At 39.8% G+C, this 24,911-nt stretch overlaps 1 protein-coding gene across 6 annotated transcripts in view; it reads right to left on the bottom strand.

The window, feature by feature from the left end:
• The window catches only part of WTAP (WT1 associated protein), a 29,189-nt gene continuing 5,960 nt past the window's right edge, over positions 1,683-24,911 (bottom strand). For 2 of the 6 annotated variants that reach the window (XM_021101851.1, XM_021101793.1), the window contains exons 2-7: positions 21,981-22,018; positions 19,209-19,264; positions 15,728-15,786; positions 14,325-14,452; positions 9,717-9,895; positions 8,671-9,499 (exon numbers count right to left, since the gene is read on the bottom strand). In XM_021101851.1, the coding sequence (XP_020957510.1) occupies positions 9,439-9,499; positions 9,717-9,895; positions 14,325-14,452; positions 15,728-15,786; positions 19,209-19,264; positions 21,981-22,010 (513 nt within the window). In that variant the 5' untranslated portion in view covers positions 22,011-22,018 and the 3' untranslated portion in view covers positions 8,671-9,438. 6 annotated transcript variants of the gene reach the window in all.

Raw genomic sequence — 24,911 nt, forward strand, 5'->3', positions numbered from 1 at the left:
CTTAAGTTCTCTCTGCCTAAGTCACTCATCCATTAATGCAGAGTCAACAGAAACAGGATAACTGGTTGTGACACATATTAGTTCCATTACATTTAGTCCTAAAATTTTACCAGCAGCTTGAAAATTAGTTTCTTCTTACATGCACCGGTAATTATATAACACCAACAAGGAAAAGAAATTCCTTTTTTTTTTTTCCTTTTTAGGGCTGCACCTGCAGCATATGGAAGTTCCCAGGCTAGGGGGACATCTGGAGCTGCAGCTGCCAGCCTACACCACAGCCACAGCATCTGCAGATCTGAGCCACGCCTGTAACCCACACCACGGTTCACAGCAACGCCAGATCCTTAACCCACTAAGCAAGGCCAGGGATCGAACCCACATCTTCATGGATACTAGTCAGGTTTGTAACCACTGAGCGACAACAGTAACTCCAGAAATTCCATTTTTGCTTAAATTGAACAAGTTAAAAGGATATACATAATAAAACCTAATGCCAAAGCCCACAGTACTTAATAAACCAAGAGACTAGTATTTTAGTACACACCAGAAAGTTTATAGGTAAATTTTAAAGTTGTGTAGGTTTTTAACTTGGAAGACTGCACAAAAAAATTAGCATGGAAAGACAGGAAGTACAGTATTTAATTATTTTGGCTGTGCCCAGGGCGTGCGGAAGTTCCTGGGCTGGGGATCAACCTGTGCCACAGGAGTTCCTGTTGTGGCTCAGTGGTAACGAACCTGACTAGTATCCTTGAGGTCACAGGTTTGATCCCTGGCCTCATGTACTAAGTTGAGGATCCTGGGTTGCTGTTGCTGTGGCGTAGGCTGTACCTAGCTTGGGAACTTCCATATGCCATGGGTGTGGTTCTAAAAAGACAAAAAACCTGGCTCATAGCAGTGACCCAAGCCACAGCAGTCACAAGGACAGATCCTTAACCCCTAGGTCCCCAGGGAACTCTTAGAAGTGCAGTATTTTAAATACATCACGAATAACAGATATACCTGTAAGCCAGTTAAACAAGCAAAAACAGTTATTTTCAAGTAAGTTGTTCCTCAGTTTCCAATGTTATTTTAAGTCCACTTCAGGAGTTTCCTGATAAGTAATATCTAAAACAAAGTATTTTGCTTTAAGCGAAAATCTTACTTCAACCACAGATGTGAAAAATTATTCTAAAAGCCATTCAATTCCAAAGACCGTGATAGTTAATGTTTAAAATACGACAGGAAATGAAACATTTTTTCTTCTTTAAAACATTTCACCTTCAACCTAGCACCCTATACTCCCTTAATATGTAATATTAGCAGGTGTTATTAGTCCAATCAGGAGCAGTGGCCGGTATTTTAAAACAAACACCACCTACTACAGATACCTAATTACCTGAAATCATTGCACAAAGTCTAGTTTTCAATTAAACCTAACAAATATTTGGGTGACTTATTTTCTGTAGTTTCAAATATTTTATAACAATTATTCTTACATTAAAACATTAAAGTGTAGACCTAAATAAACTCCACGTTCATTTTGCAAAACAAGGCATACATTTTTTAAAACATTAAGTTCACTGTTAAATTTACGCATAGACTTAAAGTTTCACCTCTGTGGTATTTGGAAGAATAATGAGTAGACATTCAGCAGTTCAATGAGATGACAAATGCTAAGCACACATACAAAAACAAAAAAGAACTTAAGGAGTTACAATAAAAATCTTTATTTAGGTTTGGTCAGTACAGGTAAGATATACTGGAGTCACAGAGCATATGCATTAACAGGATACAACAGTTCATAAAAACTGAGTAACTATGCACACAAATTTCTTTAACTAACATTCAGTCACCTAAAGAGAAAATGCACAGATGTATAGTGGAAAAAACTGTATCTAACACTGAAACTACTATAGGACTGCATCAACAAGTCCAACTTTTAGTGATAAAACTACTGTACTGGGCAAACTCGGCAGTCATAAACCCACATCTACGCTAACACGTCTGAAATGGTGCAGAAGTACAGTAACAGCATGAGTAAGAACGCCTTCCACAGCACAGCTTCTAGGGTAGACACAGATTTATACAGACATCAGTATGTTATACTTTAAGGAAAGATTTCCATTTACAACTTCACATTAACTCATATAAAAATAACCTGACCCTACACAAAATGTCCTTTTAGCAACATTCAAAGTAATTAACTGTTACAATTTCCCAAGTGGCAGAGGTCTTAAAGCAAAGAAAGAAAAGTCGAAGGAAAAAAAAACAAAACAAAAACAAAAAGACACACCCCCACAAAAAAGGCTAATTGTGACAAAAGAATGCATTAATTTTCTGGACAATATCCTCTCCCAAATTAAATGACACTGTATAAAAATTTGCTGGGAATTTCTTTTTTTTCTTTTCTTTTTTTTTTACAAAACCGAACCCTGTACATTTACACTTGAGTCCAAGCCATTCTGGACGTGGCGGGAACCCGCAGTTCGGCTACCTTTCCCACTCACGGTTTTCTCCTCTTGAGGGTCAGGGTTGGAGTCTGTGTCATGTGAGTGGCGTGTGAGAGAGTTTTCACTGCCCGTGGGAGAGTCTACGCTTTCATACCCAGCACTGAGTTGGTTTACGTAACTACTACCTCCTCTGCCAGTTCTCTCCTCTGAGCTGTTGGAGGCCTTATTCCCGCTCCCCGGAGAAGGAGGAAAGTCATCTTCGGTCGTGTCGCCCTCCCTGTGAAACCCAGACCCAGACGTCCTCTGCCGGGAGGAGCTGCCATTACTTGGTCCGTTGGCCAGACGACTGCAGTCTTTCCCTGTGGCCTCTGCCTGTCCTCCAGGCTCAGACGGAGTCCTGCTGGTGCTCGGGCCTGGGGCTTGAGACTGCTGCTGTTGGTACTGAGCCAGCTGCTGGCGGGTCTCCTTCAGCTGCTGTTGAAGGACTAGAATGGTACTCTGCATACCCTCTACTTCTTCGTCAAGTTGAATGATGAAGTCATTCAGTTCTGTGCAAAGGAGAGTCAAACCTACTTTAATGTCTCTTACAACGTATTTGGAAATATTTCTTACTGCCTGCACAAAGCCAGGCACTCAGTAAATGTTTAAGTAAACAGATAAAATTCCCAAGTCAAAGAATATTTTAAAATTTTGTTTGGAATTTTAAAATAGCCGTTTAACAATGGGTTTGTTTTCAAGGGAAGGCGAAAACTTAAATATATTAAAGCAACCAAGTTTGAATGGATTCAAACTATCTAGCCAAATACTACTAATGGACAGCCCACAAAATCTGCTCCATGGATGGTTACCTAGGGGCCCACATGTCCGGCCCCTCTCCACTCCTCAGCCTCTTAGCCAGTGCTCCACGGCACGTTTATTATCTAGTAGTCAGTGGGTTAGTGTGGTACTCTAATACTCCAAAGAAGCCTATGCTGCAACCAAGGGTTAGTCCATATCCATGAACGAAAGCCAGAGAAAATACCTCTTGGGAACTGATTAAAAAAACTACATGTCTATTAAGTGCTAAGAACACATTGGGGGGGGGGTTCTTTTACTACTACACAAAGTCTGCTCTATTTACAAGTAGTAAGAGCTAAGAACTATCGCTTTTAAAAGGCAGTTTTAAAAATACTGAACACTGAACATAAACTTATATAGCTAGATAACGTCTTAGTAATACAACAGCCTATCTTTTGCCAAATCCCACTCCTTAGAAACAAAAACTTATGAAATTTGCACAGTCAACAATTTACACAATGGGGGGGGGGACACACCACTAAAATTAAATGGCTTTGTTCGCTGACTCACCTGGAAATATTTCATTTATAATTTTATAGAACCACTGGCAGGGATTACATATACAGACCCTCATCTGTAATACTCATGCCTGGCAGTAGTTTAAAGCCAGTGCAGTTAACCAAACTTTTCAAAAAACCCCTTACCATCCTGACTGCTTTTAAGCTCCTCACTATATTTCTTCTGTAAAGCCAACTCTGCTTCAAGTTGTGCAATACGTCCCTGGGACAGCTGCCTTCCAAGCTCTTGATTCTCCTGGATAAGCATTCGACACTTCGCCATTAACTTTTTGCCTGTTTGGCTGCAAAGGAAAGAGCCATTCATCACAAAATGAAAACATAACTCTCTACTTCTTTGTTTGCAATTATTACAGCAAAAGATGTAACACGTACAGAACAAAACTACATCACAGCAGATGCCTCCCTATAATTACCATCTTCTTTTCCAGAATACGTCCATCTTGCATAGTTCAGTATTTTGCCAACACAGCAGCAAAAATAAAACCTAAAGAAAAAGTACCTAAATGGCCACTTGTTGTTTCTAGTACATTAATAACCAATTCCAAAATTTATTTTTATCCCAAATTATAACTGAAATAAAAACAGGCCAGTTAACACATTTCAGATAAGCTCAAATTAATAAAACACTAAGGTACTTTTTTATGAACAGAAAGGTTCTTGAAAAGTAAACATCAACCACAAATGTATACTTCTGAGTTCCCTGGTGGTCTAGTGCTTAGGACTTGGCACCTTCACCACTGAGGCCTGGGTTTGATCTCTGGTCTGGGAACTAAGATCCCACATCAAGCTGCTGCATGCAGCAGCCAAAATTGAAAATAACTTTTAAAAAAGTGTATTTCTTGGAGTTCCTGTCATGGCTCAGCAGTTAACAGATCTGTCCAGCATCCATAAGGACGCAGGTTTGATCGCTGGCCTTGCTCAATGGATTAAGGATCTGGCATTGCTGTGAGCTGTGGTGCAGGTCACAGACACGGCTCGGATCCTGTGTTGCCATGGCTGTGGTGTAGGCCGGCAGCAGCAGCTCCGATTCAACACCTAGCCTGGGAACCTCCATATGCTGTGGGTGCAGCCCTAAAAAGTAAAAAAAAAAAAAATAATAAAAGCAAACAAACAAACAAACAAAAAACCTATACTTCTTTAAAGTATCTAATACATAAAAATCAGTACCTATAAATATTTAAATATATGAAAAGTGTACTGATTCTTGCTAGATCAGCGTTTATAAAGATGCCTCTTAATAGGCAGTTCTCACAAGAATGTTTACTGCATTTGGTGAGGCCCATTCCATAACTGTCTTTAGAAAACCTTAAGCCTATTTCTATTCATCAATCCCTAACTTCAGTTTCTGAAAATTTAATATTGGTATGAGGTAAAGATTTAATCCATGTTGTAAAAGATTATCCTTAGGACACAAAAAACAAGACTGAAATTACTTATCATAAATAATGCACACACATAAATATCTGCCAAATTAGGAGTACCATACTTACAACAAATTAGTTACCAAGTGCTAGTGCAATAGACTACATACCTACATGCATATCCACAGCAATTTGCAAAAATGCAAAGCTCATCCTATATATTAAGGATGAGATGCATTAAGTAATTTAACAGGCAAATTAAAGTTCCATGTAGCAATTTTTTTTAAAATCAATAAGGCCATTCTGAACTTTACTCCATCACAAGAATATCAAACTGTCCCTATCAAAGCCTCAAAGGTAAAATTGAGATTATATACTTAAATTAGAACCCTTTAAAAGCGATCAATTCATTGCTACTGCAGAGGCTAAAGAAAAGCAATGAAGTTTTATTGAGATACTGATATTAGGTCTTTTTTTTTGGTCTTTTTGCCTTTTCTAGAGCTGCTCCCGTGGCATATGGAGGTTCCCAGGCTGGGGGGTCTAATTGGAGCTGTAGCCACCAGCCTATGCCAGAGCCACAGCAACGCGGGATCCAAGCCACGTCTGTGACCTACACCACAGCTCACGGCAATGCCGGATCCTTAACCCACCGAGCAAGGCCAAGGATCGAACCCGCAACCCCATTGTTCCTCGTTGGATTGGTTAACCACTGTGCCACAATGGGAACTCCAATATTAGGGCTTTTGATTCCATTTTTGCAGCTGCTGTGCACACTTTTACCCTCCATAGCAACTTTATTGGCTGGTATTACTCTTCCCTGCTGTTATAGCTTGAGATACGCACCGTTTCCTATTAGCACCCTCAGACTTCAGCCTCTACTGATAACAGGAGTTTAGAAATCAAATAAGGAATTCAGACAGTGGCGTCCCTTCCACTTTACTGCCTATGTACCCACAACTTTGTTTTCTTGCAAAGTATATGGCACCAATGTTTACCAAATATCCTGAGAAACCTTTTACATTTTTAAAAACAGAAAACTGTAAAATCAATATATTGTGTCCTGACTAACCTCACAGAAAGTTCACAAATTCTAATGAACAAATATTTCATTTATGAAGTCATGCCTTTCTATAAACACCTGTTCTAAAATAATCCTATCACTTCACATAACATTCTGGAACATTGTCATTTTACTACATCATGTAAAATTTGTGTTGTGTTCATCGTATCACAAAAATGGCAAGAGTTCACTTATAATTAATTTGTCTTTGGAATTTTTTTTTTTCTTTTGGCTGTGCCCACGACATGTGGAGTTTTCAGGCCAGAAGCACCACAGCAACGACCCAAGTGGCTGCAGGGATAAGACCAAATCCTTAACCTGCTGCACCACAAGGGAACTCCTGGAATAATTTTTAGAAGTCACACACAAAATAATCCCACCCATTCCTTAAAGTCAAATAACCCACAAAGAAAACAGGAAATGGTTTTAAGAGAAGGACTTATAAAAGAAGAGACACTACAGATTGCTTTGTTACCAAGGGGAAGGGAGCTAGGGTATTTGGGAGGTGCACACCCAAACAGCTAAATGTTTAAAGGCAAATGAAACATCTGTCAAAATACTGCAATATACCCTTACTCTAACTACCCTAAAATATATGCATTGTCACATGTATGAAATATTTCAACTGAAGTGGACAAGTTCAGAGAATCTTTCTTAAATTAAAACAGAAAAGGAGTTCCCATCGTGGCACAGTGGAAACAAATCCAACTAGGAACCATGAGGTTGCAGGTTCGATCCCTGCCCTCGCTCAGTGGGCTAAGGATCCGGCGTTGCTGTGAGCTGTGGTGTATGTAGGTCGCAGATGTGGCTTGGATCTGACATTGCTGTGGCTGTGGTGTAGGCCAATAGCTGTAGCTCTGATTAGACCCCTAGCCTGGGAAATCTCCATGGATGCTGTGTGGGAGCGGCCCTTAAAAAAAAAAAAAAAAAAAGTATATATATATATATACACACACACACATACATATATATATATATATATATAAAAAATCCGTTCTATTTGAATTATTCCAGCATACTGATAGAGCGATATAATGATGTATTTATATAGTACCCCATAAACTCTGGCTTACAGCTTCTTCAAGAAAAAAAAAATCCATTTACAGGTGATTAAATTATGATCCATTAATACAATAGAAATATTTAATAAACATTAAAAATGGTAAGTAACCTAATGTACTAAAAAATGGAAAAATGTCCAAGAATAAAGTGAGAGATGAAGGAAAGTCACGCTGAAAATCTGTGACATGAATGCACATTCACGTTTGCTTAAAACCAACACATATACATAACTAACGTACATGCACAAAACTCATCTGGATGACACACACAAAATTAAGAAGTGGTTCCTACTCCTGAGGGATAGAATGTGGAAGGGCCAGGTCACATCAGGAGTGACCCTCACTGTTCACCGCCTCCTTTCTTCAGGCTGTTTCAATTTTATACACGACCATGTGTTATCTCATTAATAACACAGTAAGAAGGAAAACCCATCTCAAAGTGGTTTCAAAGTGGAAAATAAGAAAGAAAAAACCCACCTCAAAGTGTTACCTAAGTGGCAAAGAGAGATGAGTACTTGTGAATACATTTTATGAATTATTTCTTGACCTACTAAAAATAGGTAAGCCATTTCTACTGTGATCTTAAATGGCATAAAATATTTACAAAAGCTTTAATTTGGGCACAATCAGCTAATTTCCGACAGGTGTGGTTACTTACCCTCCAACCCCCACAATCAGTGAGAATTTTAGAAGCGGATTTCTTGCTGTGAAGTCACACAAACCACTTCTTCAACCCACCCTCTGCCCCACCATCAGTTCCCTAAAGCACAGACATACAGGATACTTACAATTGATTTGAATGATTAAGAGAACTTAAGTCACCCTTGTTAAAACCGCACTTAAAACGGTGGGACAATCTGGAACATTTATCTTCCACTCATCTGAGACTCCATTATTACCAAGTGAAAATTCGAACTGGTGACTTATAGAATGATTTGACGAAAAAAATTCACCTCCAGGATTGGATGGAAGCATGAAGAAAATAATGCCTCATTTATCTAAATGATCAAATGAATTTGCCAGAAATGATCACTACACCTTTGCCCCGCCAATTCACAAAACGTCTCACTGAGGCCAGCCCACAGTTCCAATACATTCTGTCCCCAGTCTTCTGGCAGGCACCCTGGGGAGCTGTCCCGCATTAATTTCTAATGCAATATCCTGGGACAAGGTGTCAGAAAGTAACAAGCGTCAGGTCTCCTTGTCTTTTGATACCAGCTGGAAAAAGTCGGTGTTTAAAAAAACTGAGACACAGAGCCTTTTCCTTCACTTTGAAGAGCACAGCAACAATTTTTTTCAAAATCAGTCTGCTCTCCACAGCCCCCCAAAATCAAAATGTTAAAAGTACAACAAAATCATCATCGTAATCCTTGAACTTAAAAAAAAAAAAAAAAAAAAACCAACTACTTCAAGGCACATTTAATTTAATATCAAGAGTGTAATACAAAAGGCCCAGATACAATGAAGGAACACATTCCCCCATTAACACCAACGACAATGCTCTTTCGACATGTGCCTGTTGAATGGAATGGGGGTTTAATAAATTTCGCTACTGAAAAAAGTACCGCAGTGAGTCTCATCACAGCCAATATCCTTATACAGTCTAGTTGTGAAATGAATGTTCATAATGCTTCAAACAGTTTGAACCTGAAGTTTGGTACCACACCTTTATGTTTGTACAGTCCTCAGTAAGACCAGCTACAGCATTAGCAACCATTCAAAGAACAAACCATTGAGTAAAACCACATTGACTGAGGCCCCGTCAAGTAAGACAGAGCCCCAAACTAAATGGTTAAATATATGATCTACTTGTACTGACATCTATTATTTGATTCTCTCATGACTATTGTTGGTTCTTAGCAAATAAACCCTTTAAAGGCAAAATTCACCTCATTTAGGTTTTGACCCAGAAGTTCAACAACAATGGTGAAGTCCACAGTCTTATTGGCAATACTGATACACAGTGTCTCTAAGTCACTATGCTCAAGGTTAAGAGCGATGCATATTCCATCTTTACATTTTACTGGAATTTTACATGTTCAATTCATGATTTTAAATCTCTAGGTTTTCATTCCTCCAAACTGTCTGAAGACACAGTGTGTGCCACAGACTTAAGACTTCTGTTTCTCCCTCTATTTTCTTCAAACAAACATTTCTCAAGTGTCTAATGTTCTAGAAGGGGAATTTTTCGGAGGTGGCCACTTCTTCGGAATAGTCCGACGCCATCAGGCCTCTGAAGCAAGGGGAGGGGGAAGAGAAAAAGCTGAAACACAAGGTTCATCTGGTAAGTTTTACATTAACCATAACAAGCTGGATAGTATAAGAATGTGGCTTTTTTGGCTCAAAAAGTCTGAGTCTTGGTGTGGAAACGAGTACGTGGCTGTCCCACCACAGCTTTCTCGCAGTGGGACTGTCAGGGAAGTCTTGACTGGGGAGTATGATTTGTTTACCTATCAGGCGTAAACTTCCAGGCACTCAGTTCATTTTGGGCTTGTTCCAGTTTGTCTTTAGTCTGTTCCAGTTCACCTTTCATTTTTAGGAAAAACAAGTTGATCGCTGGGTCGACCATTGTTGATCTCAGTTGGGCAACGCTAGGCTGCTGGACTTGCTTGAGGTACTGGATTTGAGTCTGTGCAAAGGAAAAAACCTAGTTACCACCAAACAAAGAGAAGAGACTAAGAAGATGGGATAAAATCCCCTTCATTCATTGGACTTGCCAACTTGTTTATTAAGCCCCTCCTATCCATGTAGGAATAAAGCTCTTTGACTACATTCCATGTTGAAATTTTTTTTTTCTCTTTTGTCTTTTTTAGGGCTGCACCCGCAGCATACAGAGGTTCCCAGGCTCGGGGTCCAATCGGAGCTGTAGCTGCCGGCCTACACCACAGCCACAGCAATGAGGGATCCGAGTCTTGTCTGCGACCTACGCCACAGCTCATGGCAACGCCGGATCCTTAGCCCACTGAGCAAGGCCAGGGATTGAACCCGCAACCTCATGGTTCCTAGTCGGATTCGTCAACCACTAAGCCACGACAGGAACTGCTGGAAACTTTAATAAAGAGATTACATATTTACAACCAAAAGAGTACCACCCCCCAAAAAAAAAACCACATAAAAAAATTTAGTGTTACAGTTACTAAAAATGGTGATGCCCACTGAAAAAAAGGCCAAGTTTAAAATATTAATTATGGAGTTCCCATTGTGGCTCAGCACTAACAAACCCAACTAGGATCCATGAGGATGTGGGTTCAATCCGTGGCCTTGCTCAGTGGGTTAAGGATCCAGTGTTGCAGTGAGCTGTAGTATAGGTTACAGATGAGGCTCATGTGTGGCGTTGCTGTGGCTGTGGTGTAGGCCAGCAGCTGTAGTTTCAACTTGACCCCTAGCCTGGGAACTTCCATATGCCGTGGTTGCGGTGCTCAGAAGACAATAAGATATTAGAATAGTCATTTACTCATTCAAATCTATGCTTGTGGGAAACTATTCTATGTTCGAACCCCATAAAAACATACCAGGTACAAGATATGTATGAAGACATATTTGCATTTCTAAATTTTAAAAATATGTATTACTTACATATTTACGACTTGGCATTATAGCTTCATAAACAACATCTTAACTCAAAATTAGGTATATAATTATTTTTTTCCTTCTGAGTAGATTTAAATCACAGCTTTGTAGAGCTGTAAGGTGACTGACCTGATCCAAACTGCTTTTTTTGAGAGATTAAATAGCCAATTGTCCAAGAATATAGTTAGTTCAGTGCTAGTACTGAAACTAGAATCCTAGGTCTTAAGCCTCCTGACCCCCAACCTAGGGCTTTTCCCATCATACCAAATCCCTCTACTTACATTGAAACCTTCAATTTCAACTTCGACTGCACTACTTTCTAGCACACTAAAAATACATTTCTAAAATATGAAACAGGTTATTAGTATTAACTGCATCAGTTCCCTCACACCCAGGGTAAATCTTGTTCAAGATCCTGCTCCACACTAAACCTCCAACAGGACTTAAAATTAACACTTCCTAGGCAGCTGTAATTTATTTTCAAATTTATTATTATTTTTAATTATTTTATTTTTACTATAAATTAAGTAAAAGATACAAATACACTAAGTGGATTAGGAATATATTCAACTACTATTTCACTGAGCACATGGGAACTAATTATTTTTTCTTCTAACTTAAGGAGATTTTTTTTTTTGTCTTTTTGCCATTTCTTGGGCCGCTCCCGTGGCATATGGAGGTTCCTATGCCAGAGCCACAGCAACGCAGGATCCTTAACCCACTGAGCAAGGCCAGGGATTGAACCCGCAACCTCATGGTTCCTAGTCGGATTCGTTAACCACTGAGCCACGACAGGAACTCCTTAAGGAGATTTTTTAAAACAACTCATTTTAAGCCAAAAACTACAACTATTTTATTCAATATAAAGCCAACTGTTAAGGTAATTTGACAGGAACAAATCATGTCAGGTAACAAACACCATGACTGCCGTCACTGAAGAAAACACCGTCTCTCTGCCACTGACGTCGTCGTCACATCTATGTGTACAGGTTGGCAAAGCAAACTGCCCTCATGTGCTACACATAAACTTGCCATTTCCTTGTATTTTTGTGCCTGCTGCCCTTTCTACAAAACCTCACTCTGCATCCCACTGAAAAGAACAGTGGCCTGTGCAGAGGAGAGCTGTTAAAAAAATGTGGCTGAAGAAAGTTAGGTTCTAGTTGGGAAAAAACCGTAAAATCTAGGTTAGGAAGGGGTGATGGGACATCACCAAAGGCTTTGATGATGCCTAATATGATCACAACTGCCTGCGCAGTTACTGAGGTGAATCAACAGCAGGTGCTAAGAAGAACCTGGGCTAGGATGGCAAGAGCAGGACTCCAAAGACAGAAAGAAATCAAGACCCACTGAGGTTGAGACAGTACCATCAGCACCATCCATTCACACTCTGTCCCAGGTGCTAGCACTCTGAAGGTAAAAGTCATCCTTTGATGTGTAGGCATCTAGCATAGTGCCAGGTCAACAGGAAAACCTAAAACTATTAAACGAATAAATGGTAGAATCTAGGATCCTAAGTATCGCAGTAAGAATTAAATGGTTTTGAGACCGAGCACTTGAGAAGTAAGTAGTACTCATGCCATTAGATGTGAAAATCCTGAAAGAAAAAAAACTGGAGGGGAGGGGTGGTGTGGGTGTCATAGACAGGGAAAAACAAAACACATCCTTATATTCAAAATCTTGGTGACACTTTTTGGAACCAAGTACCCAGGTTAAAAAAAAAAGCCAAAAGTAGGAATGGTCAATAGCTAAAGTTAGGCTAAGTGAAGGTATAAGAGTACTTAGAGAGATTTCTTTGCAGCACTATTCACAATAGCCAGAACATGGAAACAACCCAAATGTCCATCAACAGATGACTGGATTCGGAAGAGGTGGTATATATACACAATGGAATACTACTCAGCCATAAAAAAGAATGACATAATGCCATTTGCAGCAACATGGATGGAACTAGAGAATCTCATCCTGAGTGAAATGAGCCAGAAAGACAAAGACAAATACCATATGATATCACTTATAACTGGAATCTAATATCCAGCACAAATGAACATCTCCTCAGAAAAGAAAATCATGGACTTGGAGAAGAGACTTGTGGCTGCCTGATGGGAGGGGGAGGGAGCTTGGGCTTATCAGACACAACTTAGAATAGATTTACAAGGAGATCCTGCTGAATAGCATTGAGAACTTTGTCTAGATACTCATATTGCAACAGAACAAAGGGTGGGGAAAAAAATGTAATTGTAATGTATACTTGTAAGGATAACTTGATCCCCTTGCTGTACAGTGGGAAAATAATAAAAAATAAATAAATAAATGAAAGAGAAATTTCTTAATACACTCATTAGTGACGCCACAGAAGAAAAATCTGTGTCAGTGAAGCTGAAATCTAAGCTGGTAGAAACAAAAGGAATGCTGAGGGGGTAGAGAAAATAACAAAGGCTACTCTTCTTTAGCAAAGTAACAGATAAGTTGTTTTGAAAAAGTGAAGGAAGAGGGACTAAAGACTCTGGTGGAAATATGGACAATCTCTGCACAGGAAGTTTAAGAATTATGACTGACCCCTAAAGAATATTTATTGATGAAAGAAGAGACAGAAATAGAACTGCCTGCCCTGAAGATTCGAGAAAATTTCAGCTTTTAAGATTATAAACAATGGGGATAGAACTGTCTCTATTTTATGTAACTTACATATACAAACAGTAAAAAAAGAGTTAAGACTGTCAAAGAGAGCATAAAACAATCTAAATTTACAATCAGAGCTAAGTGATCAATCAAGTATGTTGCTAGATTTCAGATCTACACAGGCATGGCAAATAAAGTATAAATGAAAGATGTAAAAATTAAAAAGGAGACATGGTAGAAGTCGCCGACGCTAAGAAAAAATCTTGGGAGTCCAAGCTGTTTTTTTCAGCATTAAGGAACCTGACTAGTATTCATGAGGACACAGGTTTGATCCCTGGCCGTGCTCACTGGGTTATCGATCTAGTGTTGCCGTGAGCTGTGGTAGAGGTTGCAGACATGGCTCGGATTGTGTTGCTGTGGCTGTGGTGTAGGCTGGCAGCTGCAGCTCTGACTGGACCCCTGGCCTGGGAACTTCCATATGCCACAGGTGTGGTCCTACAACGGCGGGAAAAAAAGAGAAAAGTAGTTTTATGCAAAAAGGGGTAAAGTTAGCAGAGGATGACCTAATCAGATGGCTATCTTAGTAAAGAGTAAATGTTCCTTATACTCTTAGATATCCGGTTACTTAAAGAGATCTGAACCATTATACTAATTCTCATAAATCATGGAGATTGCAGAGAATAACCTGAAACTTTCATATCCTTGGCCACAAAAAATTATTTTAAAACCAATAATGAGGGGTTATCTATCAAAATTTTACATTTGGTATATTTAAGCCCAAAGCAGTTTAGTACTTATTAGTTAATACCTGTAGCAATGCGAACCCAAACCCAGTTACTCTGAAGACTTTAAGCCTCTGAAATACTCACAGTACACTCTTGCATCTCTTGCTCCTTGGTTGCTAGGCGCATTACAAGGATGTTTTCCCTGCGTGCAGATTCTTGCTGTTGTTGCTTTAGTTTTTCTTCAGACTCCCTTAAGCCAGTTACATCATTAGCTAATGATTAAAAGGAAAAAAAAAAAAAAATCCCAAAACATTATGAAATACAGTTTCAAGATCAAACTGAACTAATCAAATGAAAATTCTTATTGCCTTTGTCAAGGATAATGAAAACCACTGTAAAAGATCAAAGTCTTTGGTTTCTATCTGAATTACTTTTATTTAAAAAGGGCCACACCTACACATACGAAGTTTCTAGGCGAGGGGCTGAATCGGAAGCTGCAGCTGCCGGAAACAGCCACAGCCACCTAAACCACAGCCCACAGAAATGCCAGACCCTTAATCCACTGAGAAGAGCCAGGGATTCAACCCACATCCTCATGGTTACTAGTCCAATTCACTTCTGCCGTTCCACAACAGGAACTCCCCAAATTACTTTTATAACGAGAAAATTTGTTCCTGCTCAGGAGTGCTCTTTTGGTAGTGTTTACGGTGGTCCACAACCGCCTAATGCTAGAGACGGAATTATGTTGGTACAGTCTAATCTGTTCCCAACAAACACAGGAAACTTCACGACTTGCATTTTTAAATCCTGTACAATATTCACCAAGTTCTGATTAATACTGTTTTCAACTCACTCAATGTAAAGATGTCCACTGACTGCATGGACATTCCTCTTCTAAGCTTTTATAACATTCACCACTTAGATGGATTACAACATACTTACATAATAATGGAAATTTTAGGACATTAAGCTTTCTCAACTTGGAAAACCGTACTGGTTTTTATATTCACAGAGTATGTTACTCCAACTCAGTGAAAAGTGACAAAAAACCTCAAATGGTCTCAAGATAAATTCTTGTATTATTTTTAGGTTTTGAAAACTCCATAAATACACAGCTATATCATATTGTTACAAATCGAGCCATCATGAATTTAATACCAGTTGCTTCTACACTCCTCCCTTTCAGAGCAGTAATTCACGCTCCACTTCAAGTTCCTCTACGGAAGGGAGGAAGGGATGGATCAAGGGACGTTTCAAGTGGTTGTACATTTCTCTATCTGTGCTCTCTCAGAACCCGGGGGTTCAGTTGAGTCCCACTGTTGTGAGATTACTGCCTGTCAGTCTTCTCCAGTGACTCAAGAAGAGATCATGTCTCACTGACCTTCCTATCTGCCCACCTCCAACAAAGTGTATGGACATAGTCCCTTAGTAAATGCTTGAAGAAGCATCAGCAAAACTTTGCTCAGTAAAACCAATTATCCTGTGCTTATAACAACTATCTAAAAGAAAACTGTCACATGTCTTTAGGAAGCTCAACTCAAACTTACAGTTAAGATCTGTGTACTTGCCCTCCAAAGCTTGCACGTATGCTTCGTATTGTTTCCACCTGGTACAAAAATAAAATAAATCCATGTTAGTTACCATGTTGAAATTTTAGGGTCCCTTCCATTTTGAGATAATTATGAATCCAGTTTAACCCATAATAAATCAGTCACTTCAAAACCATTCCTTCTCAACTTACAGGAGTTAGGAAAACGGAAACAGAGAGAAGAGTGCTTTCTGTGGAGAGTATACACCAAGAGGTGCTCCCCTGGGTCAGATCAGACACCATATGGGACTTTGTCTCACTGATGTTTAGCATGATGCCTGGATTACAGAAGATGAATGAAAGACTTTCTTTCAGATGTGCTGTCTGCCTCAAACAAAATGTGCCTAATTCTAAGGGAATGAAGGTTATCTTGCCTCTTTTGTGAAAACACCACGTGACTCTCTCAAGGTAGAAAAAGAGAACACACATTTTTTAAAAGTCTAAACAAGGGCCTATTCTATAGCACAGGAAACTATATTCAATATCCTATAATGAACTATAGCTGAAAAGAAAAGAAAAAAAAAAAATTCAAGGGAAAATAAACCCCAAACATATCTAATTGGCAGAAACAACTTGCATAAATGCCATACACTCTAAGAGTGGAAAATGATTTTTTTTGTTATATTCCTCTACCCTCAAAATATAGGCCATATTACCTGCTCTTGACAATTACTGCAGATGACAAACTTTCTCCAGTCTTATGTTTAAGCAACTGCTTCTGGAGAGTAACCTGTCTGCTACCTTGCTTACTGAAAAGCTACTTTTCAAGCTGCTCTTCAGTTACAGCTAATCAAAATTTACTTTGACTTCAGGAAATAGTTCTACAATCTTAAAACCTCTGACAAGTTTGCTATGAGACATATTAATACATACAGCAAAACTATTCTGTAATATCAAACTAATCCTTCTATATAAAAACTAGGCCAAGGGCATTCTTATTTTTATGGCCTCTACAACCTAGGACACAAACAGGAGTTCATTCAATGTTTACAGATGAATTAAGGTGTTCTAAGGAGGTTAGGTAAGAATTACTTATTTTATTGGACTAGAGAAATATAAAAATTCAACTAAACTATCCTTATCAAGGAGACCGAGGGAGGGGGGCAGCAATTAAATAGGTAACAGTTAATTTAAAATCACCAAGAGAATTAATAAGGAAAAAACTGCAGTCAAATGAGAAGTACCTAAAGAAAGAAGTCAAAATGACAAGAACACAAATTGTAGTTCCCACTGTGGCTCAGCGCATAATAAATCCAACTAGAATCCATGAGGATACGGGTTTGATCCCTGGTCTCACTCAGTGGGTAAAGGACCTGGTGTTGCTGTGGCTGTGCTGTAGGCCGACAGCTACAGCTATGATTTGACCCCCAGCCTTGGAGCTTCCATATGCCGCAGGTGCAGCCCTAAAAAGAACAAACAAACAAACAAAAAAATTGTATGTAATTTTAAAACCTTACAGGTAACTTAAAAAACTGCTATTTGATTTTTAAATTGAGATCATAGCACTGCTTTCATCCCCTACAGTTAAATCAAGAAAAGAGACTGCACATACTAGCCAGAGGAATTATTTGAGAATAAGAAATGGTAAGAGTATTTTAAAATACTATTTACATTTTATGTGTGGGAAAATTAAGACATCATCAGTAGAAAAACAATCCTGGAGTTCCTGTCGTGGCTCAGTGGTTAACGAATCCAACTAAGAACCATGAGGTTTCGGGTTCGATCCCTGGCTTCGCTCAGCAGGTCAAGGAGCTGGCATTGCCGTGAGCTGTGGTGCAGGTCGCAAATGCGGCTCAGATCTGGCGTGGTTGTGGCTCTGGCATAGGCCGGCAGCTACAGCTCCAATTAGACCCCTAGCCTGGGAACCTCCATATGCCACGAGTGAAAAAAAGAAAAAAAGACCGAAAAACAAAACAAATGATCCTGTGAGTGAAATTATGGCAAAGGAAGATAAAAAAGCTTGTGTCTGCAATAGAGGAGCTAAGTGGTGGTGGTGGTGGGGGCAGACTCCAGGAAACAATGGAGCACGTCATTTGTGTTTCCTTATCTCACAAACCACTTTTCTCTCCTCTATTTCCAGTCTGCTAAATCCACTCAGTTTTTCAAGCAAAAATTCCTTAAAATTTCTAGAGGAGGAAGTTAAATGACCTTGCAAAGGCTGCCAATGAAAAACATTAATTTTATTTCAATCTAAAAGTGATCCCAAGAGTTCCCGTTGTGGCCCAACGGAAATGAATCCAACTAGGAACCATGAAGTTGCGGGTTCAATCCCTGGCCCTGCTCAGTAGGTTAATCTGGCGTTGCCATGAGCTGTGGTGAAGGTTGCAGACGTAGCTCAGATCTGGTGTTGCTGTGGCTGTGGTATAGGCCAGCAGCTACAGCTCTGATTAAACCCCTAGCCTGGGAACCTCCATATGCTGAGGGTGGGGCCCTAAAAAAAAAACAACAAAAAAAGTGATCTCGTAAAAAATTTACCATAGTGATAAAACGCAGAAAGAATATATTTAAGTTATAAAACACAAAACATGTGCGATCCCATTTTCTGATTTAAAATAAAAAAATGAGTAATTGACAATCTGCTTTAATAAGACATTTATAAGACAACCACACAGATTCAGAGCTGAAAGTAATCTTTAAAAGGAATTTAAGGGAGTTCCCGTCGTGGCGCAGTGGTTAACGAATCCGACTAGGAACCATGAGGTTGTGGGTTCGGTCCCTGCCCTTGCTCAGTGGGTTAAGGATCTGGCGTTGCTGTGAGCTGTGGTGTAGGTTCCAGACATGGCTCGGATCCCGCGTTGCTGTGGCTCTGGCGTAGGCCGGTGGCTGCAGCTCCGATTCAACCCCTAGCCTGGGAACCTCCATATGCCGCAGGAGCGGCCCAAGAAATAGCAACAACGACAACAACAACAACAAAAAGACAAAAGACAATAAATAAATAAATAAATAAATAAAAGCAATTTAAAATAAAAGTAATTTAGGAGTTCCCGTCGTGGCGCAGTGGTTAACGAATCCGACTAGGAACCATGAGGTTGCGGGTTCGGTCCCTGCCCTTGCTCAGTGGGTTAACGATCCGGCGTTGCCGAGAGCTGTGGTGTAGGTTGCAGACGCGGCTCGGATCCTGCGTTGCTGTGGCTCTGGCGTAGGCCGGTGGCTACAGCTCCGATTCAACCCCTAGCCTGGGAACCTCCATATGCCACAGGAGCAGCCCTAGGAAAGCCCCCCCCCCCAAAAAAGGATAAAATGTTACTTTCCTCAGTGTTTATATAATGAAGAAACAGGCCATAGGAAAAAGGTCTGAAGAGTATATTGAATGATTGAGGATATATTAACATTAGAATCAACACATGGTATAAACATTATAGTAGAGAATCATCATAGGAGAGAATCACAATGTAACGTTCTATAGGAAGATTTTATATTTTTGATAAAGAACAATTTACCTTAGAATCAATTCGTCTCGTGCCATAACTTTGAAGTCTGTCTCACTCAGTCGAACCTAAAAAGTTAAGAAATGAAGTAAATGCTCATTTTAAAAGTTTTAAATATTAAATACCACTGGCACTTACATCATTCATATTTTTATGAAGACAGGACTACAACTCTTAATCCCTCAACTGCTGGTTTCTGTGACTACAAATCCCCTTTTTACTGAAGACGTACAAAGCCCCTCTCAAAAAAAACTCTGTGTTGAAATGGTTCAGTATGTTTTATGATTTAAAAAAAAAAAATCTTATCTTTCGGAAAGAAGTTTTTAAAAGGTGGACTACTTGTTATCTTTAATATAGGCATCACTAAGGAAATGCAAATTAAAACTCAATGAGCTGGGAGTTCCAGTCATGGCACAACGGAAACGAATCTGACTAGGAACCATGAGGTTGCGGGTTTGATCCCTGGCCTCGCTCAGTGGGTTAAGGATCTGGCATTGCCGTGAGCTGTGGTGTAGGTTGCAGACGCGGCTCAGATCCCACAGTGCTGTGGCTGTGGAGGAGACTGGCAGCTGTAGCTCTGATTTGACCAATAGCCTGGGAACCTCCATGTGACACAGGTATGGCCCTAAAAAGCAAAACAAAACAAAACAAAAAACAAAAAAACCCCAATGAGCTATCATTACACTCCTCTAAATAAGAAACAGCAGTGGAATTCCCTGGTGGTGGTGCCATGGGTTAAGGATCCAGTGTTGTCACTGCTGTGGCTTGGGTTGCAGCTGTGGCATGTGGTTCAAATCCTGGCACGGAAAATTTCCACATGTCACAAGGAGGCAAAAAACAAACAAACAAACAAACAAAAAACAAACAAACCCCAAACCCAACCAAACAAAAAATAGTGGTAACCTCAATGTTGAGTGAAGATGCAGAGAAACTAAGCTTTTTCATACACTGCTGGTAAGAAAAATGGTAGAGCTTCTGGTGGTTCTTTTTAAAACTAAAAATGGAAGTTCTTGTGTGGCACAATGGGTTAAGGATCTGGCGGGGTCACCGCTATGCACAGGTTTGATCCCTGGCCTGGGAACTTTCACGTGGACGGGCGCAGCCAAAAAAGAAAAAACAAAACTAAAAATGGACATGCCACACAATCCTACGATTGTATACTTAAGCACATATTCCAGAGAAATACTTATTTTCACACAGAGACTTGTTCACAAAATGGCTCAGAGCAGCTTTATCTGTAAGAGCTCAAAACTGGAAACTACAATCCATGAATGGTAAACCATGATACATCCACGCCATGAAATATTATTCAGCAACAAAAATAAACAGAATGTAACAACCTGGCTTAAGCTCAAGGGAATTTTGCTGTGTTGGGGAAAAAAGAAAAAGAAAAAAAAAGAAAAAAAAAAAAAAAAAAACCCACCTCAAAGCATACTCAAAACAGCACAATTTCAGGTATATGACATTTGTCAAAACAACATAATTATAGAAATGAAGAACTAATTAGTGGTTGCCAGGGATTGAAGAATGGAGTAGGAGATGGATGCGGCTACAAAACAGTGGCACAAGGGAGGCTTGTGCAAGAGTTCGGGTCACGGTGGTGTTTACATTAAGTTACAAGTGATAAAACTGCACAGGGCCACACATCACACAGAATGCATGTGTAACTGGTGACACCTGAATAAGCTCTGTGGATCGTACCAAAGTCAAGCTCCTGGTTTTGATATTGTTATGCAAGATGTCTACACTGAAGGAGACATTTCTTTGCAACTTCATATATATCAGTAATTAGTTCAAAATAAAGTTTTTTAAAATGGGCATGATATTCTGGTAAGCTGATAAAAATTAAAACATTTTCCCTTTATAAAAAAGTTTCAAATAGTAACATAATACTATCAGAAAATAGAAGAGGAAAAACCATTATACCAGACTCTATTAAAATTCTAGACTCTAACAGACAGCACCCAGCAATTCTCAAATATTAAAGCACTTGACTTCAAAACTTAAGCCAGGAATTTTTTTTAGAACATTTACTATCTAAATTGTTCACTTAAATATTCACTAGGTAAGGGTAAGCACATACCCTTGCTTTCCCAATCAAATTATAATAGTTCCTTAGAAACTGTTCCTTCTTTTGTCACCTCTTTTGTGTATGTGTCACAGTGACTAAAGTGAATTAAGACAGGAATATAAGACAGGAAAAATTAGACTAGAAAATAGAAAGCTTAGGAGGAGGACGTAGAATCTAAGATCCAACTAGCTGCAGCTTTTTTTTTTTTTTGGACAAATATACAAGTGTTTCTGCATTATAACCAAAGGGACTTAAATTAGAAAATAAAAAAGTAACTTACAGGACTTCGTGAAGAAATCTCCTGTCTGACATTATTTAAAGTGGGTTTTGGCCTTGCCCATTATGTGGGAGTTCCTTGAGCAGGGATTGAACCTGCACCACAGCAGCAACCTGAGCTGCTACAATGACAATCCTAGATCCTTAACCTGCTACACCACACACAAGAGAGCTCATCTGTAGTCATATAGCTGGAAATATTCACATAAGGGCTTCAAGTAGATCACGCAGGTATCATAAGGTAGCTGAAAATATTACACTGCATATCAGATACAGTGTCTAACACATTATACACCTACAATGCTACTGCTGATACAAGGCGAGGGAGGAAGCAATAAGCAAATAGGCAAATAATGCAGATAGTCCCTTCGACTCCATTACTCAAAAAAAAAAAAAAAAAAAAAAAAAAGTGCTTAAAAACTGCTGATAAAACAAACCTTTTTGGGAAGAGGTTCCTCGTTGGTCATCTTGAATCCTAGAAAAAGGAGTAGAGAAATAAGAGTCAATTCTGGAAAGACAGAAACAAAAAAAATTGCTGGCTTCTTCAGACAATTTATTACTGAGCCCAGTTATGACCAAATCATTAGGTAATTTTTAAAAAATTAAAATAGCAGTGATAACACCAGAATCTTAACCCACTGAGCCACAAGGGAACTCCTACTAGACTAGCTTCAGACTTAGACAGGGAGTTCCCGTTGTGGCGCAGTAGTTAACGAATCCGACTAGGAACCATGAGGTGGCGGGTTCGATCCCTGCCCTTGCTCAGTGGGTTAACGATCCGGCGTTGCCGTGAGTTGTTGTGTAGGTCGCAGATGTGGCTCGGATCCCATGTTGCTGTGGCCCTGGTGTAGGCTGGCAGCTACAGCTCCGATTCGACCCCTAGCCTGGGAACCTCCATATGCCTCGGGAGCGGCACAAGAAATGGCAAAAAAAAAAAAAAAAAAAAAAAAAGAATTACAGACAGGTTGCAAAGATATTATAGATAGGATTCCCATATACTCTGCACCCAGTCTCTCCTTTGTTACGACCTTACGTTACTACTGTTACTAGGTTATTTCCTTTTTTAAAAAATCCTCTTATAAAAAAGTTGATCATTCTTTTTAAGGTTGCCATAAGGATCAAGAGAAATACAATTTTTCAATGCATTCTTTCTTTTTTTGCTTTTTAGGGCCCCACCTGCAGCATATGAAGGTTCCAGGCTAGGGGTCAAATTGGTGCTATAGCTGCTGGCCTAGGCCACAGCCACGTAGGATCCAAGATGTGTCTGTGACCTACACCATAGCTCACGGCAACACCAGATCCTTAACCTGCTGAGTGAGGCCAGGGATCCAACCTGCATCCTCCTGGATGCTAGTCAGATTTGTTTCTGCTGAGCCACAACGGGAAATCCTATCAATGCATTATTACAACTGCTCAATGAAAGACATCTTGCAGCGGAAGTGATAGGTTTAGTGTTGAAGTCAGATACTGACCTCAGGCACTATCCCAGGCATCTTGGTAAAAGGATACAGAAGGATAATACCAGGAGTTCCCACTGTGGCTCAGTGGGTTAGGAATCTGACTAGTATCCAAGAGGATGTGGGTTCGATCCCTGGCCTTTCTCTGAGGGTTAAGGATCCGGCATTGTCACAAGCTGTGGCGTAGGTTGCAGATGCTGTGGTGTAGGCCAGCAGCTGCAGTTGCTAAGCCTTTCCTTTTGCAGAATTACATTGTATAAAATTCACCTAATCCTTTTGAGAAAAATAAAACACTCCCATCAATTTTATTATGTTTACTGAGAACACTTCTGCTACTTCCTAATTCTCAAATGTAACAGAGATAATAAACTATGTTACTCCTGGGTATCATTACTAAGAGCAGAGTCAGGAATATCCCCAAATACCTTCAACTTTCTATTTCATTTTATTTACTTATACTTGTTACAAACTCCAAACTATTAAAAATTCAACAAAAGAAAAGTCAGTCAGTCACGGAGATGTAAGTGACAGCATGGTGACTATAGTTACAATCTCAACCCTCTAAGTCAAATATTCTCATCATGTTGTCATTAAACCCTGATTCAGATTAGGTATACCAAATGGAAGACATCAGCACATTTTAGGGAAAAAAAATCATAGAAATTTCTGGCTTAATTCTTCCCTCTTTGATAATCTTAACACCGGATGTAACAAACAAAAACCCGAGCATACAACCCTTGTTTCTGAACTGACAGAGTTAATCAAGTCTCTCTGACCAATCAGTATCTATGAAGACATGACCCTATTTCTACAATTTTTTTCTTTTTAGGGCCGCACCCATAGCATATGAAGGTTCTCTAGGCTAGGGGTTAAATTGGAGCTACAGCTGTCAGCCTACACCAGAGCCACAGCAATGTAGGATCCGAGCCGTGTCTGGGACCTACACCACAGCTCACAGAAACACCAGATCCTTAACCCACTGAGTGAGGCCAGGGATCAAACCCGAAACCTCATGGTTACTAGTCAGATTTGCTTCTGCTGCGCCACAACGGGAACTCCTATTTCTACAATTTAAAAATCTGTGTTCTTCAGAACTGGCTGACGTACATGGAGAGCAGACTTGTGGTTGCCAAAAGGGAGAGGGGGAGTGGAATGGACTGGGAGTTTGGGGTCAACAGATGCAAACTATCACATTTAGAATGGATAAGCAATGAAGTCCTGCTGTATAGCACTGGGACCTATATCCAACCACTTGTAACAGATCATGATAGAATATAATATGAGAAGTGTGTGCATACATATACATATGACTGGGTCACTTTCCTGTACAGCAGAAAGTGATACAACACTGTAAATCAACTATACTTTAAAAATATTTTGGAGTTCCCGTTGTGGCTCAGTGGTTAACGAATCCGACTGGGAACCATGAGGTTGTGGGTGTGATCCCTGGTCTTGCTCAGTGGGTTAAGGATCCAGTGTTCCCATGAGCTGTGGTATAGGTCACAGATGTGGCTTGGATCTGGCACTGCTGTGTCTGTGGTGTAGGCCGGCGGCTACAGCTCCGATTAGACCCCTAGCCTGGGAACCTCCATATGCCTCGGGAGCGGCCCTAGAAACGGCTAAATGGCAAAAAGACAAAAAAACAAAAATCGTTCTTTTTTTGGCTGCGGTGTGCACATCTTGATGTGGGAATCTCAGTTTCCAGACTAGGGACTGAACCTGGGCCGCAGAAGTGAAAGCCTAACCACTAGACTACCAAAGAACCCGTAAAAATCTGTATTCTTTAAATTGGTCTTTGTCTACTTTAGGCCCCCAATTACCCAGCTTATACTCTCTGCTGCAAGTTAGAGACAGCTGCTTAGTGACTATCCCAAGCAGTTCCAATAGTAAATCCAATCATTTAGGAAGCAA

This window comes from Sus scrofa, chromosome 1 (genome assembly GCF_000003025.6).
Source record: "Sus scrofa isolate TJ Tabasco breed Duroc chromosome 1, Sscrofa11.1, whole genome shotgun sequence".
Classification (NCBI taxonomy): Eukaryota; Metazoa; Chordata; class Mammalia; order Artiodactyla; family Suidae; genus Sus; species Sus scrofa.